This window comes from Balaenoptera acutorostrata, chromosome 17 (genome assembly GCF_949987535.1).
Source record: "Balaenoptera acutorostrata chromosome 17, mBalAcu1.1, whole genome shotgun sequence".
Taxonomy (NCBI): domain Eukaryota; kingdom Metazoa; phylum Chordata; class Mammalia; order Artiodactyla; family Balaenopteridae; genus Balaenoptera; species Balaenoptera acutorostrata.
The window spans coordinates 45,776,111-45,788,899 of NC_080080.1; the positions used below are offsets into that span (position 1 = coordinate 45,776,111).

At 35.9% G+C, this 12,789-nt stretch overlaps 1 protein-coding gene across 2 annotated transcripts in view; it reads right to left on the reverse strand.

Annotated features, from left to right (window-relative positions):
• Nucleotides 1-5,242: 5,242 nt before the first annotated feature.
• LRRC69 (leucine rich repeat containing 69) overlaps nucleotides 5,243-12,789 on the reverse strand; it is a 98,859-nt gene continuing 91,312 nt past the window's right edge. For both annotated transcript variants that reach the window (XM_028165296.1, XM_007177492.1), the window contains one exon: nucleotides 5,243-5,353. In XM_028165296.1, coding sequence (XP_028021097.1) covers nucleotides 5,243-5,353 — 111 coding nt within the window. The remainder of the gene's footprint in view (nucleotides 5,354-12,789) is intronic.

Below are 12,789 nucleotides of genomic sequence, written 5' to 3' on the forward strand. Positions count from 1 at the left end.
GAGTGGGTGGCCTGAGGCTCTGCTGCAGTGGTGACCACGTCTTCCTCCAAGAGCTCTCCTATGTCTTTATGAGGCAAATGTGAGTGAACCAAAAAAATTCCAGAGAGTACCCACAGAAGAGAAAAAAAGAAAAATATTAAATCCAAAAAATTCACGAAAAGTTAATGCTCCAATTGCTTCAACTTCACTTGAATAAATAAAGGTTGGTTGTAATTGTTAGAAAATAAAAATATTTTGCAGTGTTTCACATTCCAACAATGTTTCAAAAGTATTATAGATTGGCAAGAAGAGACCACAAACTCACATGCATAGAGAAACCCACATTTATGTGGAGTAAGATTAATTTCTGATTTAATAAAATAATGATTCAGAACACAGGGTCGTCCCACAGGGCAGAAGCAGATGCATCCTTCCCAGTCTAGTTCCCATGGTGACACTTGATGCATGACCATGCATCCAGCAACACTAAATCTCCTGACCTCAGAGTCATGCTTTCTCTTTAGCACACATTCAGTTATTTGGTGCTTTCTAGCATCATCCTGAACTTTATGCCTTTCAAACACTCAATTGATTCCTATTCATTATACCCACAGAATTCATTCCCTCACTTGTTTCAAATTTTTTATCAAATATTACTTTATCAGACACAGACTACCCTGTATAAAAAGTATTCTCATAATTTCTCTATCTCTCGAATCTTATTTTACTTCTCTTCAAAGTACATATCACCATATTATTTTCCTGGTTTTATTGTTTGCCTCCCCCACCCCATCAGAACATAAGCTTTCTGAAATCAGAGACCCTGTCAGTTTTGTTCATTGCTATATCTTTAGAACAGAAAACAGTGCCTGGTAGACAGTAACCCCTCAATAAATATTTGCCTAATACATGAATAAATAATTTGTGAAGAAGAGAATCAATTCTATTTTAGATATGTTGAAATTGAAGAGCTTGGAAACATGGGTTAAAAATGAAGAAAGAGATTTAGCAGCTACCCACCTAGGTGTGATAAATGAAGCTAAATGAAACTGATAAGAGTAGGTGAGTTCCTTCAGGTAAAGAAAAAGTGCTAAGAGAGAATAAAATGGACTAAGTAGAGTAATCTCATAGAATCCTTGTTTTTTTTTTTTTTTATATAATTTTTATTTATTTATTTATTTATGGCTGTGTTGGGTCTTTGTTTCTGTGCGAGGGCTTTCTCTAGTTGTGGCAAGCGGGGGCCACTCTTCATCGCGGTGCACGGGCCTCTCACTATCGCAGCCTCTCCTGTTGGGGAGCACAGGCTCCAGACGCGCAGGCTCAGTAGTTGTGACTCACGGGCCCAGCCGCTCCGCGGCATGTGGGATCTTCCCAGACCAGGGCTCGAACCTGTGTCCCCTGCATTGGCAGGCAGACTCTCAACCACTGCGCCACCAGGGAAGCCCGAACCCTTGTTTTTGAATGAAGGTATAGAAGAGAATTCAGTTAAAGGTATGGGGAAGAGGCCATCAGAGAAATAAAGAACGATCCTAAGGCATACAGTTCCAAGAGGCAGAAGATGGTCAATCGAGCCCAAACCTACAGAGAAGAACAGCCAGATAAGGAGCAGCTGGATTGGTAGGAAGTCACTGATGGCCTCTGAAATACCAGTTTTGGAATAGGGCAGAAACTAAGTCTCGATGCCTTGAGACATGAAGAGGACGGGGTGAAAATGTGGAGGCAGAGAGTCAAGAGTCTCTTCATGTCCCCTGAACTTCAAGAGTACCTGAAATATTTGTTGAATAAATGAGTACATAGAAAAATGAATACAGTTTTCTCCCCAGAACCAAGACAGCACATAAATTGCAGCTGAAGTCATGAGATTTAAATGGTAAACAAAACACTCTTTTCAACAATATAGGTTGTATAAAAATATTTCCCTAATCAAAATCAATTTTCTCAGTAGTTTTCCCTCAATAAACATACAGTTTATTCCTGTAACTCACTTTTAAGTGAGCTCCTATGACTTTCATTTGTACCTTGTTTTTTATTTTTGTTTAAAATGCATTCTTGGTTAATGGAGCCTTTAGAAATTTACCTCGAGGCCCTGACTCTATCTCAGTGGGGACTGACCCTTGATTTCTTTGGAATTGATAGCCTCTCAGCTGTGCTCCATTGATTTAGCTTCCCAGGTATGCCAGAGGCAACCCTAGCGCATGAAGGAGTATTTCCTGAAGTGAACTAATAAAGGGCCTAGTTAGGAAGGTAACATGGTAATAAAATATGTGTAAGATGAGAAATCACTCAGCTTTCCACAAGAAGAACCACCAAATAGTTACATGAAGAAACATGTTTCTAGTGGGGTTTAAAAATAAATTATAATTAAATTTCTTGCTTTTCTGAACCCACAGCAAATTTATCTTAATCTGTCCCTGGGGTTCTCAAATAAGAGTGTGCATCAAAATCACCTGGAGGAGCTGTTCCACCACAGACTGCTGGGCCATACTCCCAGTTTCTGATTCCGTGGTCTGGGGTGGGGACAGATAATCTGCACTTCTAACAAGTTTTCAAGTGATGTGGATGCTGCTGGACAGAACCACACTTCCAAAAACTACTGGTCTATGAAAACTGTATACATATTTTCATAATTTTTCCCCTACTTTTCTGTCGTCCTTCAGAGAAAACGAGTCAAATTTCTCATCCCAGCACTACTTCCCTGGTTTCTGTCAGTTTCTCTTGTGGAAAAAAAATTTTAAAGCTTTAAAAGCAAGAACAAAGTGATGTTAGGAGTAACCAAGCCTGGGTTTTCAGCTTCTACTCATTTTTAAGTGGAATGAAGGTTTTATCTTAGTCAATAAGACGTTAGTGTCCCTTAGGAAAAAGAAGATGGTGGTATGACACTCCTGATTTCATATTATACTACAAAGTGAAAATAAAACATCATGGTATTGACAGAAAAACATATACACAGATCAGTGGAACAGAATTGAGAGTTCAGAAATAAACTCACACATAAATGGACAGTTAATTTACAACAAAGGAGCAAAGAACATACAATGGAGAAAGGATAGTTTTTTCAATAAATGGTGTTGGGAAAACTGGACAGCCACATACAAAAAATGAAACTAGACCACTATCTTACATCATACACAAAAATAAACATTGACTTGAATGTAAAACCTGAAACCATAAAAATCCTAGAAGAAAACATAGGCAGCACACTCTTTGACACTGGTCTTAGCAACATCTTTCTGGATATGTCTCTTCAGGCAAAGGAAAAAAAAGCAAAAATAAAAAGGACTACATCACACTCAAAACTTTTGCACAGCAAAAGAAACCATAAACACAATGAAAAGACAACCTCCAAATGGGAGAAGATATTTGCAAATCATATATCAAATAAGGCGTTAATATCCAAAATATATAAAGAACTCATAAAACAACAAAAAGCCTGATTTAAAATGGACAGAGGATTTGAATAGACATTTTTCCAAAGAAGACGTACAGATGACCAACAGGCACATGAAAAGATGTTCAACGTCACTAATTATTAGGGAAATGAAAATCAAAACCACAATGAGATACCACCTCCCACCCATTAGAATGGATATTATCAAAAAGGCAAGAAACAAGTGTTGGCAAGGATGTGGACAAAAGGGAACCCCCATGCACCGTTGGTGGGAATGTAAATTGGTGCAGCTGCTATGGAAAACAGTATGGAGGTTCCTCAAAAAATTAAAAATATATATGTGTCAAACCCAATCTTCCAATTTATTCCTCCCTCCGCCTCTTACTCCCCAGTAACCATAAGTTTATTCTCTACATCTGTAACTCTACTTTGGTTTTGTAGATAAGCTCATTTGTAGCCTTTTTTGAGATTCCACATATAAGTGATATCATATGATATTTGTCTTTCGCTGTCTGACTTACTTCATTCAGTATGAGAATCTCTAGGTCCATCCATGTTGCTACAAATGGCATATATATACAATAGATAACTAATAAGGACCTGCTGTATAGCACAGGGAACTCTACTCAGTACTCTGTAATGGTTTATGGGGAAAATAATTTAAAAAAGAGTGGATATATGTCTATGTATAACAGATTCACTTTGCTGTATACCTGAAACTAACAGAACATTGTAAATCAATTATACCCCAACAATTTTTTTTTTTAATTACAAATAGAACTATTACATGATCCAGCTCTTCTACTTCTGGGTATTCATCTGAAGAATATAAAAACACTGGTTTGAAAAGATATATGCCCCCTATGTTCACTGCAGAATTATTTACAATAGCAAAGTTATGGGAACAACCTAAGTGCCCAAAAATGGATGAATATATATATATATATATATATATATATATATATATATATATATATATTCATATATATATTCATATATATATATATATATATATATATATATATATATATATACTACTCAGTCATAAAATATAAGATACAATCTTGCCATTTGCTACAACAATGATGGACCTTGAGCATATTGTGCTAAGTGAAATAAGTCAGAGAAAGACAAATACCATATGATTTCACTCACATGTGGAATATAAAACAAACCATAATAAAATAAAACAAGCAAAACAAAAACAAACACACAGATACAGAGAACATATTAGTGATTACCAGAAGGGAAGTGGGGTGGAGGAGGGTGAAATGGGTAAAGCAGGTTAACTGTATGGCAATGGATGGAAACTAAACTTTTGGTGGTGAGCACACAGTAGTGTATACAGAAGCTGAAATATAATGTTGTATACATGAAACTTAATGTTATAAACTAATGTTACCTTAATAAAAGAAAGAAAAAAATGATGTTAGTGCCACTTAGAAAATAAGAGCTCAAATGAAATCATACAAATATAGTTGAACTATCTAGCACTAAAAAGTGATTCTTTTTCATTTGCAAAACAGGCATAAAATAAACACTTGTCCCCATCAAAGTCCTTAATACTATTTAGAAAAGGAGGGTGGTATTCATAAAATGACAGAAGAAAATGATACTCATTTGCCACATTGATCTTTATTTTTCCATTTTTTATTTTGTTTTTAAGTCAAAGAAGAAACAACACACTTAGAGTCTAAACAATCTAAAGGTAGACTGTAGTGCTTAAATTGGGACCTTCACAATTAAATTATTTTTCTTCCTTTACTCAATGTGTTGACAAAGAGAAGAGCATGGTATCCTAAGTAGGGCATAATCTGACTGTGCAGAGCTGATGGGGCAAGTCATGTGAGGCTCTAAATGAGCTTCTTACCTGCTTTACACTTGAGCAATTCCAAAGAGATTAGGGTCACATTGATTAAAACATTTGTAAGAACAAATTAATATTTGAAGTGGTACCAGCTGTAGATTTCTGCTTATTTTCCAGTTCTAAAAAGTAAAGATTAAAAATAAAATTAAGGCAGTACTCAATAAATATTTTTGAATAAAATAAATATTAACTATCTCAGAGATTTCAGAACATTAATTTCTAAAGAACACACTAAACTATTTATGCTTGATTTGCTCTTTTCCCACACACAAATAAACAAATTTAACTAGCTAAGAAGGGCATACGCAACACTAAACAAAATTCAATGATAAAAGATTATCTACACTTTTATCCAAAGATATTATTACATTGTCTAGCTACAAAGTGTTTGGGATGAAGGTGAAAAACGATACAGAATCCACACAAACCTGATTCTGATCTACAGGGATGTTAAGTTGATCAATCGGCAGAGACTAATTGAACACCTCAGTAGACATCTCAGTTTTACCTGTCTAGCATCCATTTCTCATGGAAATTAATCTTCCTAATACTCTGTTCATTGTCTGCAATGTTCATTAAGATCTTCACTGGCTGGGTTTCAGGCAAGTTGACCAATATATGACAAGTTTTTGTACTTAAAATATCTCTGATCTTAACTTCTCAATGTACAAAAAAAAAGGCAGTCAAAAACCCTGTCAGCCAACTTAGTGTACATGTCCTGACCACTATATTTGAAATAATGGCATCCTCAAAGCTTACCATTTATATGTTTTATAAACAACTTTTGAAGTTGTTTATAAACAACATAGCTCTCAGAGAGAGAATCCAAAACAGAGTCACAGCTTAATTTGTTGATAATGCTACTTAGTTTTATCATAACCCACTGGGCTATCATCATCACAATCCACAGTGAGAGATTTCATTACTGTTCTGTTCACTCTTCTACAAAAGAACTTTGAGGGCCTATTCAAAGGTTCAAGCACCTAAGCATAGTTATTAATACATCCTTGAGAGAGTAATAACCTTTCAGCTCTGGTGACAAATCAATGGGGAGCCAAAGTCATACATCATATCACATTTACATCCACCTCCAACAGTGACTATGAAGGGCTCAGAGAATACACAGCACTATTCTAACAATAAGTATTTGGATGAAGGTGAAAAAATGGAATCTCTACAAATCTGACTTCTTTCCTAGAAGTTTACGTGATCACCCAGGAAACATTTACTGAAATTCCCAATGGGCATCTTGTTTTTGCCTGTCAGCATCCATTTCCCATCTGCCAGCACAAAAGCCCACCTTTTCCTTTAAGGAACTACCCATTCTCCAATTTAAGTGCAAATGTCATGAAAGTGAGAGGGCAACTGATCCCACCCCCCGTCTCAAGACATAGCCATGTAACTCAGGCAGAGCACATGACCCAGAACCGTCCAATAAAACCAATAATCATCAGCCCCAAAGCTTTCCCTGAATCTACTGAGAGAAGGAAGCTCTTCCTCTACAACCAGAAGGCATATTTTAGGGAGCTCTCACCTGAGAGCAAAGCCAAGACAAAGGAAAGCAGGAGGACAAATTCTTGATGAAAAATTTGGATACCTGATCCAGCATGACTAAATATTCAGCCAAACCCATCCCTGGACCTTCTTCATTACTTGAATTAGTGTTCGGTTTCTTTAACTTGCAACCAAGAGTTCTGAAAAATTACAAGCAACCAAAAACCTGCACCCCGTTAGACAAAGTGGCAAAGATACGAAGATATATAACAAACAATTCCTGCCTCTAAGAATCTTTCAGCATCTAGTTGGAAAGATAAGACATAAACACAAAAAATAACTAGAAACATAAGGCTCAACACAATGATAGGTTCTATATGAGTACAGAGAAAGGAGATACCACCACAGACTGCATATTAAGCAAGACTTTACAATATAACAAAATGGTGAACAAGATGTTGAGGGATGTCCAGGATGTGGCTACCTGGCAAAGGTACGAAAGGACATTTAGAAAAGGTGAACTATGAGAGCAGTAATTCAAGAATGTGCATTTTGTAACTGGGGAAAAAATACAGTATAAACAGTAAATGGATCATAAAATGTTGAGTCATGGGATATCAACAATAAATATATTAGTCCAGGGACAAAAAGAATTCATAAGTAGTTGTCCAATGATAGACACATTATGTATAATATTTCAGATCTACTTTATATAAGATCATATTGATTAATTAGATTATAATGGCTTAATGTTAAAATTGTGCTTGAAGAACTAGTGACAAAAGCCAAAACCTAAATGTGGCCTTTTCCCTTTCCGTATACATAGAAGATAACCCTCTCATCCAACAAGCTATTCTTGTCCACTACTGTAATACATCTCATCTAGAACTAAAGGGCTATAAAAATAAACCATGCTACATGAACTTCACTCAACTTCTGTTTAAGAAACTAGGACAGAGGCAGTAAAAGACAAACATACACCAAGGAAGTAAACGTGGCCATACAGCTATCACATTTGCTTTGTCCAGTTTCTCCATGAGGTGAAAAGTTTATAATAGAAATTATTAAAGGCATTTTCTATTTCCACTGTGGTTTTAGCTATTTTCCCTTGGGTCATTAAGAAATTGTATGGGCAGAGTTTCCTTTGGCTCTTGTTGCAAGCAGGAATGCAAAATGTCTGTGTCCCTCATTCCCCTACTTGGGGGTATTATTGTTTAGTTAATTAAAATACAATGTTGTATTAATTTTTTTTTTTTAATTTGTGGTACCAATCTGTATTTATAGTTGTCACATTCATGGTGATCTATGTATAGGTTCAAACATTTTGACTGCTTCAAGTAGTCATTCACCAGTTACATTAATATTTTTTGAAACATCTTTATTGGAGTATAATTGCTTTACAGTGTTGTGTTAGTTTCTGCTGTACAACAAATGAATCAGCTACATGTATACATATATCCCCATATCTCCACCCTCTTGCACCTCTCTCCCACCCTCCTTATCCCACTCCTCTAGGTGGTCACAAAGTACCGAGCTGAATTCTCTGTGCTATGCGGCTGCTTCCCACTAGCTATCTATTTTACATTTGGTAGTGTATACTCTCTCACTTCGTCCCAGCTTACCCTTCCCCCCACCATGTCCTCAAGTTCATTCTCTACAACTGTGTCTTTATTCCTGTCCTGCGCCTAGGTTCTTCAGAACCTTTTTTTTTTTTTTTCAGATTCCATATATATGTGTTAGCATATTGTACCTGTTTTTCTCTTTCTGACTTACTTCACTCTGTATGACAGACTCTAGGTCCATCCACCTCACTACAGATAACTCAATTTCATTTCTTTTTTTTTTTTTTTTTTTTCATTTCTTTTTATAGCTGAGTAATACTCCATTGTATATATGTGCTCAATTTCTTTATCCATTCATCTGTTGATGGACACTTAGGTTGCTTCCATATCCTGGCGATTGTAAACAGTGCTGCAATGAACATTGTGGTACATGACTCTTTTTGAATTATCGTTTTCTCAGGGTATATGCCCAATAGTGGGATTGCTGGGTCGTATGGTAGCTCTATTTTTAGTTTTTTAAGGAACCTCCATACTGTTCTCCATAGTGGCTGTATCAATTTACATTCCCACCAACAGTGCAAGAGGGTGCCCTTTTCTCCACACCCTCTACAGCATTTATTGTTTGTAGATTTTTTTGATGATGGCCATTCTGACCGGTGTGAGATGATACCTCATTGTAGTTTTGATTTGCGTTTCTCTAATGATTAGTGATGCTGAGCATCCTTTCATGTGTTTGTTGGCAATCTGTATATCTTTTTTGGAGAAATGTCTATTTAGGTCTTCTGCCCATTTTTGGATTGGGTTGTTTGTTTTTCTGATATTGAGATACATGGGCTGCTTGTAAATTTTGGAGATTAATCCTTTGTCAGTTGCTTCATTTGCAAATATTTTCTACCATTCTGAGGGTTGTCTTTTCGTCTTGTTTAAGGTTTCCTTTGCTGTGCAAAAGCTTTTAAGTTTCATTAGGTCCCATTTGTTTATTTTTGTTTTTATTTCCATTTCTCTAGGAGGTGGGTCAAAAAGGTTCTTGCTGTGATTTATGTCATAGAGTGTTCTGCCTATGTTTTCCTCTATGAGTTTTGTAATGTCTGGTCTTACATTTAGGTCTTTAATCCATTTTGAGATTATATTTATATATGGTGTTAGGGAATGTTCTAATTTCATTCTTTTACATGTAGCTGTCCAGTTTTCCCAGCACCACTTATTGAAGAGGCTGTCATTTCTCCACTGTATATGCTTGCCTCCTTTGTCAAAGATAAGGTGACCTTATGTGTGTGGGTTTATCTATGGGTTTTCTATCCTGTTCCATTGATCTATATTTCTGTTTTTGTGCCAATACCATACTGTCTTGATTACTGTAGCTTTGCAGTATAGTCTGAAGTCTGTGAGCCTGCTTCCTCCAGGTCCGTTTTTCTTTCTCAAGATTGCTTTGGCTATTCAGGGTCTTTTTTGTTTCCATAAAAATTGTGAAATGTTTTTATCTAGTTCTGTGAAAAATGCCATTGGTAGTTTGATAGGGATTGCACTGAATCTGTAGAATGCTTTGGGTAGTGTAGTCATTTTCACAATGTTGATTCTTCCAATCCAAGAACATGGTATATCTCTCCATCTGTTTGTATCATCTTTAATTTCTTTCATCAGTGCCTTATAGTTTTCTGCATACAGGTCTTTTGCCTCCTTAGGTAGGTTTATTCCCAGATATTTTATTTTTCTTGTTGCAATGGTAAATGGGAGTGTTTCCTTAATTTCTCTTTCAGATTTTTCGTCATTAGTGTATAGGAATGCATGAGATTTCTGTGCAGTAATATTGTATCCTGCTACTTTATCAAATTCATTGATTAGTCTTAGTAGTTTTCTGGTAGAAACTTTAGGAATCTCTGCGTATGGTATCATGCCATCTGCAAACAGTGACAGTTTTACTTTTTTCTGATTTGGATTCCTTTTATTTCTTTTTCTTCTCTTATTGCCATGGCTAAAACTTCCAAAGCTCTGTTGAATAATAGTGGTGAGAGTGGGCAACCTTGTCTTGTTCCTGATCTTAGAGGAAATGATTACAGTTTTTCACCATTGAGAATGATGTTGGCTGGGAACATATTTTACCAAAGGCCATTATCAGCTTTGTATTGAATAGGAAACTTTGCATGTGATTATTCTTTAACTTAATAATTACTATTTCTGATACACTATCTCTCATGGTTATTAATTGTTTCCTGGAAATTTTACTAAGAAAAATGGACTCATCATAATTCCTTGGTGACATAGTTTTCCATCTAGAGTCATCAAACTCAATAATGTTATATGAGAAAAGAACGTCTCTAATACCTTATCTCTTGATACCCATTTAAGTTTCTTTTTCCATTTGTGGCATCATCTCCAGTATAACATATATTTCTACCAGTATAAAATATGTTCATTTGAAATAAGCTTTTACAAAGGAATTACAACACATACTCTTATAGTAGACATGTCTTCAGAAACCTCAATTAATAAAACCTCACAACTCTGTTAAAGATAATTACTGCTTTGGTCATTGTTTACAGTTAGAAATTGAAACACTAAAAGACCCTTTCTGTCAAGCCAAAGTCAGAGAAGAGGCAAAGGAGTTGGTCTATCATTAGACATGCTTTTATATCTTTTTACCAAAAACTTTAAAATGTGAAATGCTATATAAAGTCTAAGTTTCACTCTTTACTCTTCACAGTGAAATGCATTATTTCCTGAAACAAATAAACATATGATTATAATCCTCTTGCTATTTTATGGAAAAGTAGTCTTGTGCTTTAAGTTTGAATATGCATGTTTACTAAATTTTATATTTGTTGAATAGTGGAATTGAGAGATGTTTTTAAAATATGCCTAAGTGATAATCACTACCATATTTTAAACTTTGAGAAGTCAAAAATTATCAAAATATACATTTATATCATACAGTATAAAGTAAAGCTTTGGATAAGGTTTCAATATTACATGAAGCACAAGGAATAGGAAATAAGTGATAAATGGTTTCCTGTTTTCTCAAAAAATGTTATAATGGTAGGCAGGATAAAGGCTCCCCAAAGATGTCTAAGTCCTGTGACTACATATGTTACCTTACATGGAAAAAGTTAATCACACTTTGCAGGTGTGATTGACATAAGGATTTTTTTTTTTTTTTTTTTAACTTAAGGATCTTGAGATTGGGAGGTTAGCCTGAATTATCCAGCTGGACCCAATTTCATCACAAGGATCATTAAAAGTGCAAGAGGGGTGCAGAAGAGAAGGTCCAAGGCATGGGGTCTGAGAAGAACTAGATCTGCCAATGCTGGCTTTGAGTATGGAGGAAGGAGACCATGAGCCAAGGAATGTGGGTAGCCTCTAAAAGCTGGAAAGAGTAAGAAAATGGATTCTCCCCTGGAGTCTCCAGAAAGGAATGTAGTCCTGTTGACACTTTGATTTGAGCTCAATAAGACTCATATTGGACTTCTGACCTACTAAACTATAAGATAATAAATTTTGTTGTTAAGACTCCAAGATTATAGAAATTTGTTACAGCAGCAATAGAAAACTAATACTAGCATCATGTTCCAAATTAGCAGGACCAAGAAAGGCATGACTATGAGAGCCCCTCTCCCCATTTTGGAATCAAGGCACGCTGGAGCTAGAAGAGACTTTGGTCTAATCACTTCATTGTCCAGATGAGGAAACTGGTCCAGATATAAGGAGAAGTAAGGTGACTTACCTTAGATCTCATAGTTCGAGGCAGAGACATGACTAGAATATAATTTCACTAAATTCTAGATCATTTTTAGTCATAGTATGCTTCCCAGCTTCTTTCACCAATGTAGTGTTTTGATTATAGTTTAATAATAATTTGCAGAACTGTTTGGAAGAATGAACAGTTATTGGAAAGTGCACATATTTTCAAATAAAGCATAGAAGAAGCATATTGCTTTGCTGTTCTGGTCTGTCTCCAACTGATAGCTAAACATATTCACTTGAATTATCCAACCATCAATTGAAACTCAACAAGTCTAAAATGAAACTTGAGTTCCTGCCTCCCAAATCAGCTCCATCTGGAATCTTCTGGTTTTCTCCCTCAGACCCTCTGAGGTTTCCCACATTCAATCAATCGCCAAGTTCTGCCATCCTTCCTCCCTCATGGTGCTTCCTTTCCTTGCATTTCTACTGCTACCCCTTATACCCCACTAGGCAAGCACTCTAACAGGTCTCTGTTCCTCAGTTTCTCTTCTCTTCAAACTCCAATTAACCCAGGACAGCACTGCCAAATGATTCCTTCTAAGGTACATCTTTTTTTTTGTATCATTGACTTGTCCCCAAACATTCAGGTGGACTCCGTTTCCAAACAGGATCAAGTTCAAACTCTTTATTCTATCCTTCGACAGGTTCATAGAATTTGACCCTAATTTTTTTTTATTTCTTTCTCCCACTCCCAGCCACAAACCAACTTAATTGATTTACTTCCTTATGAACATGACTCATTCTCCAAATTGTTCTCTTCT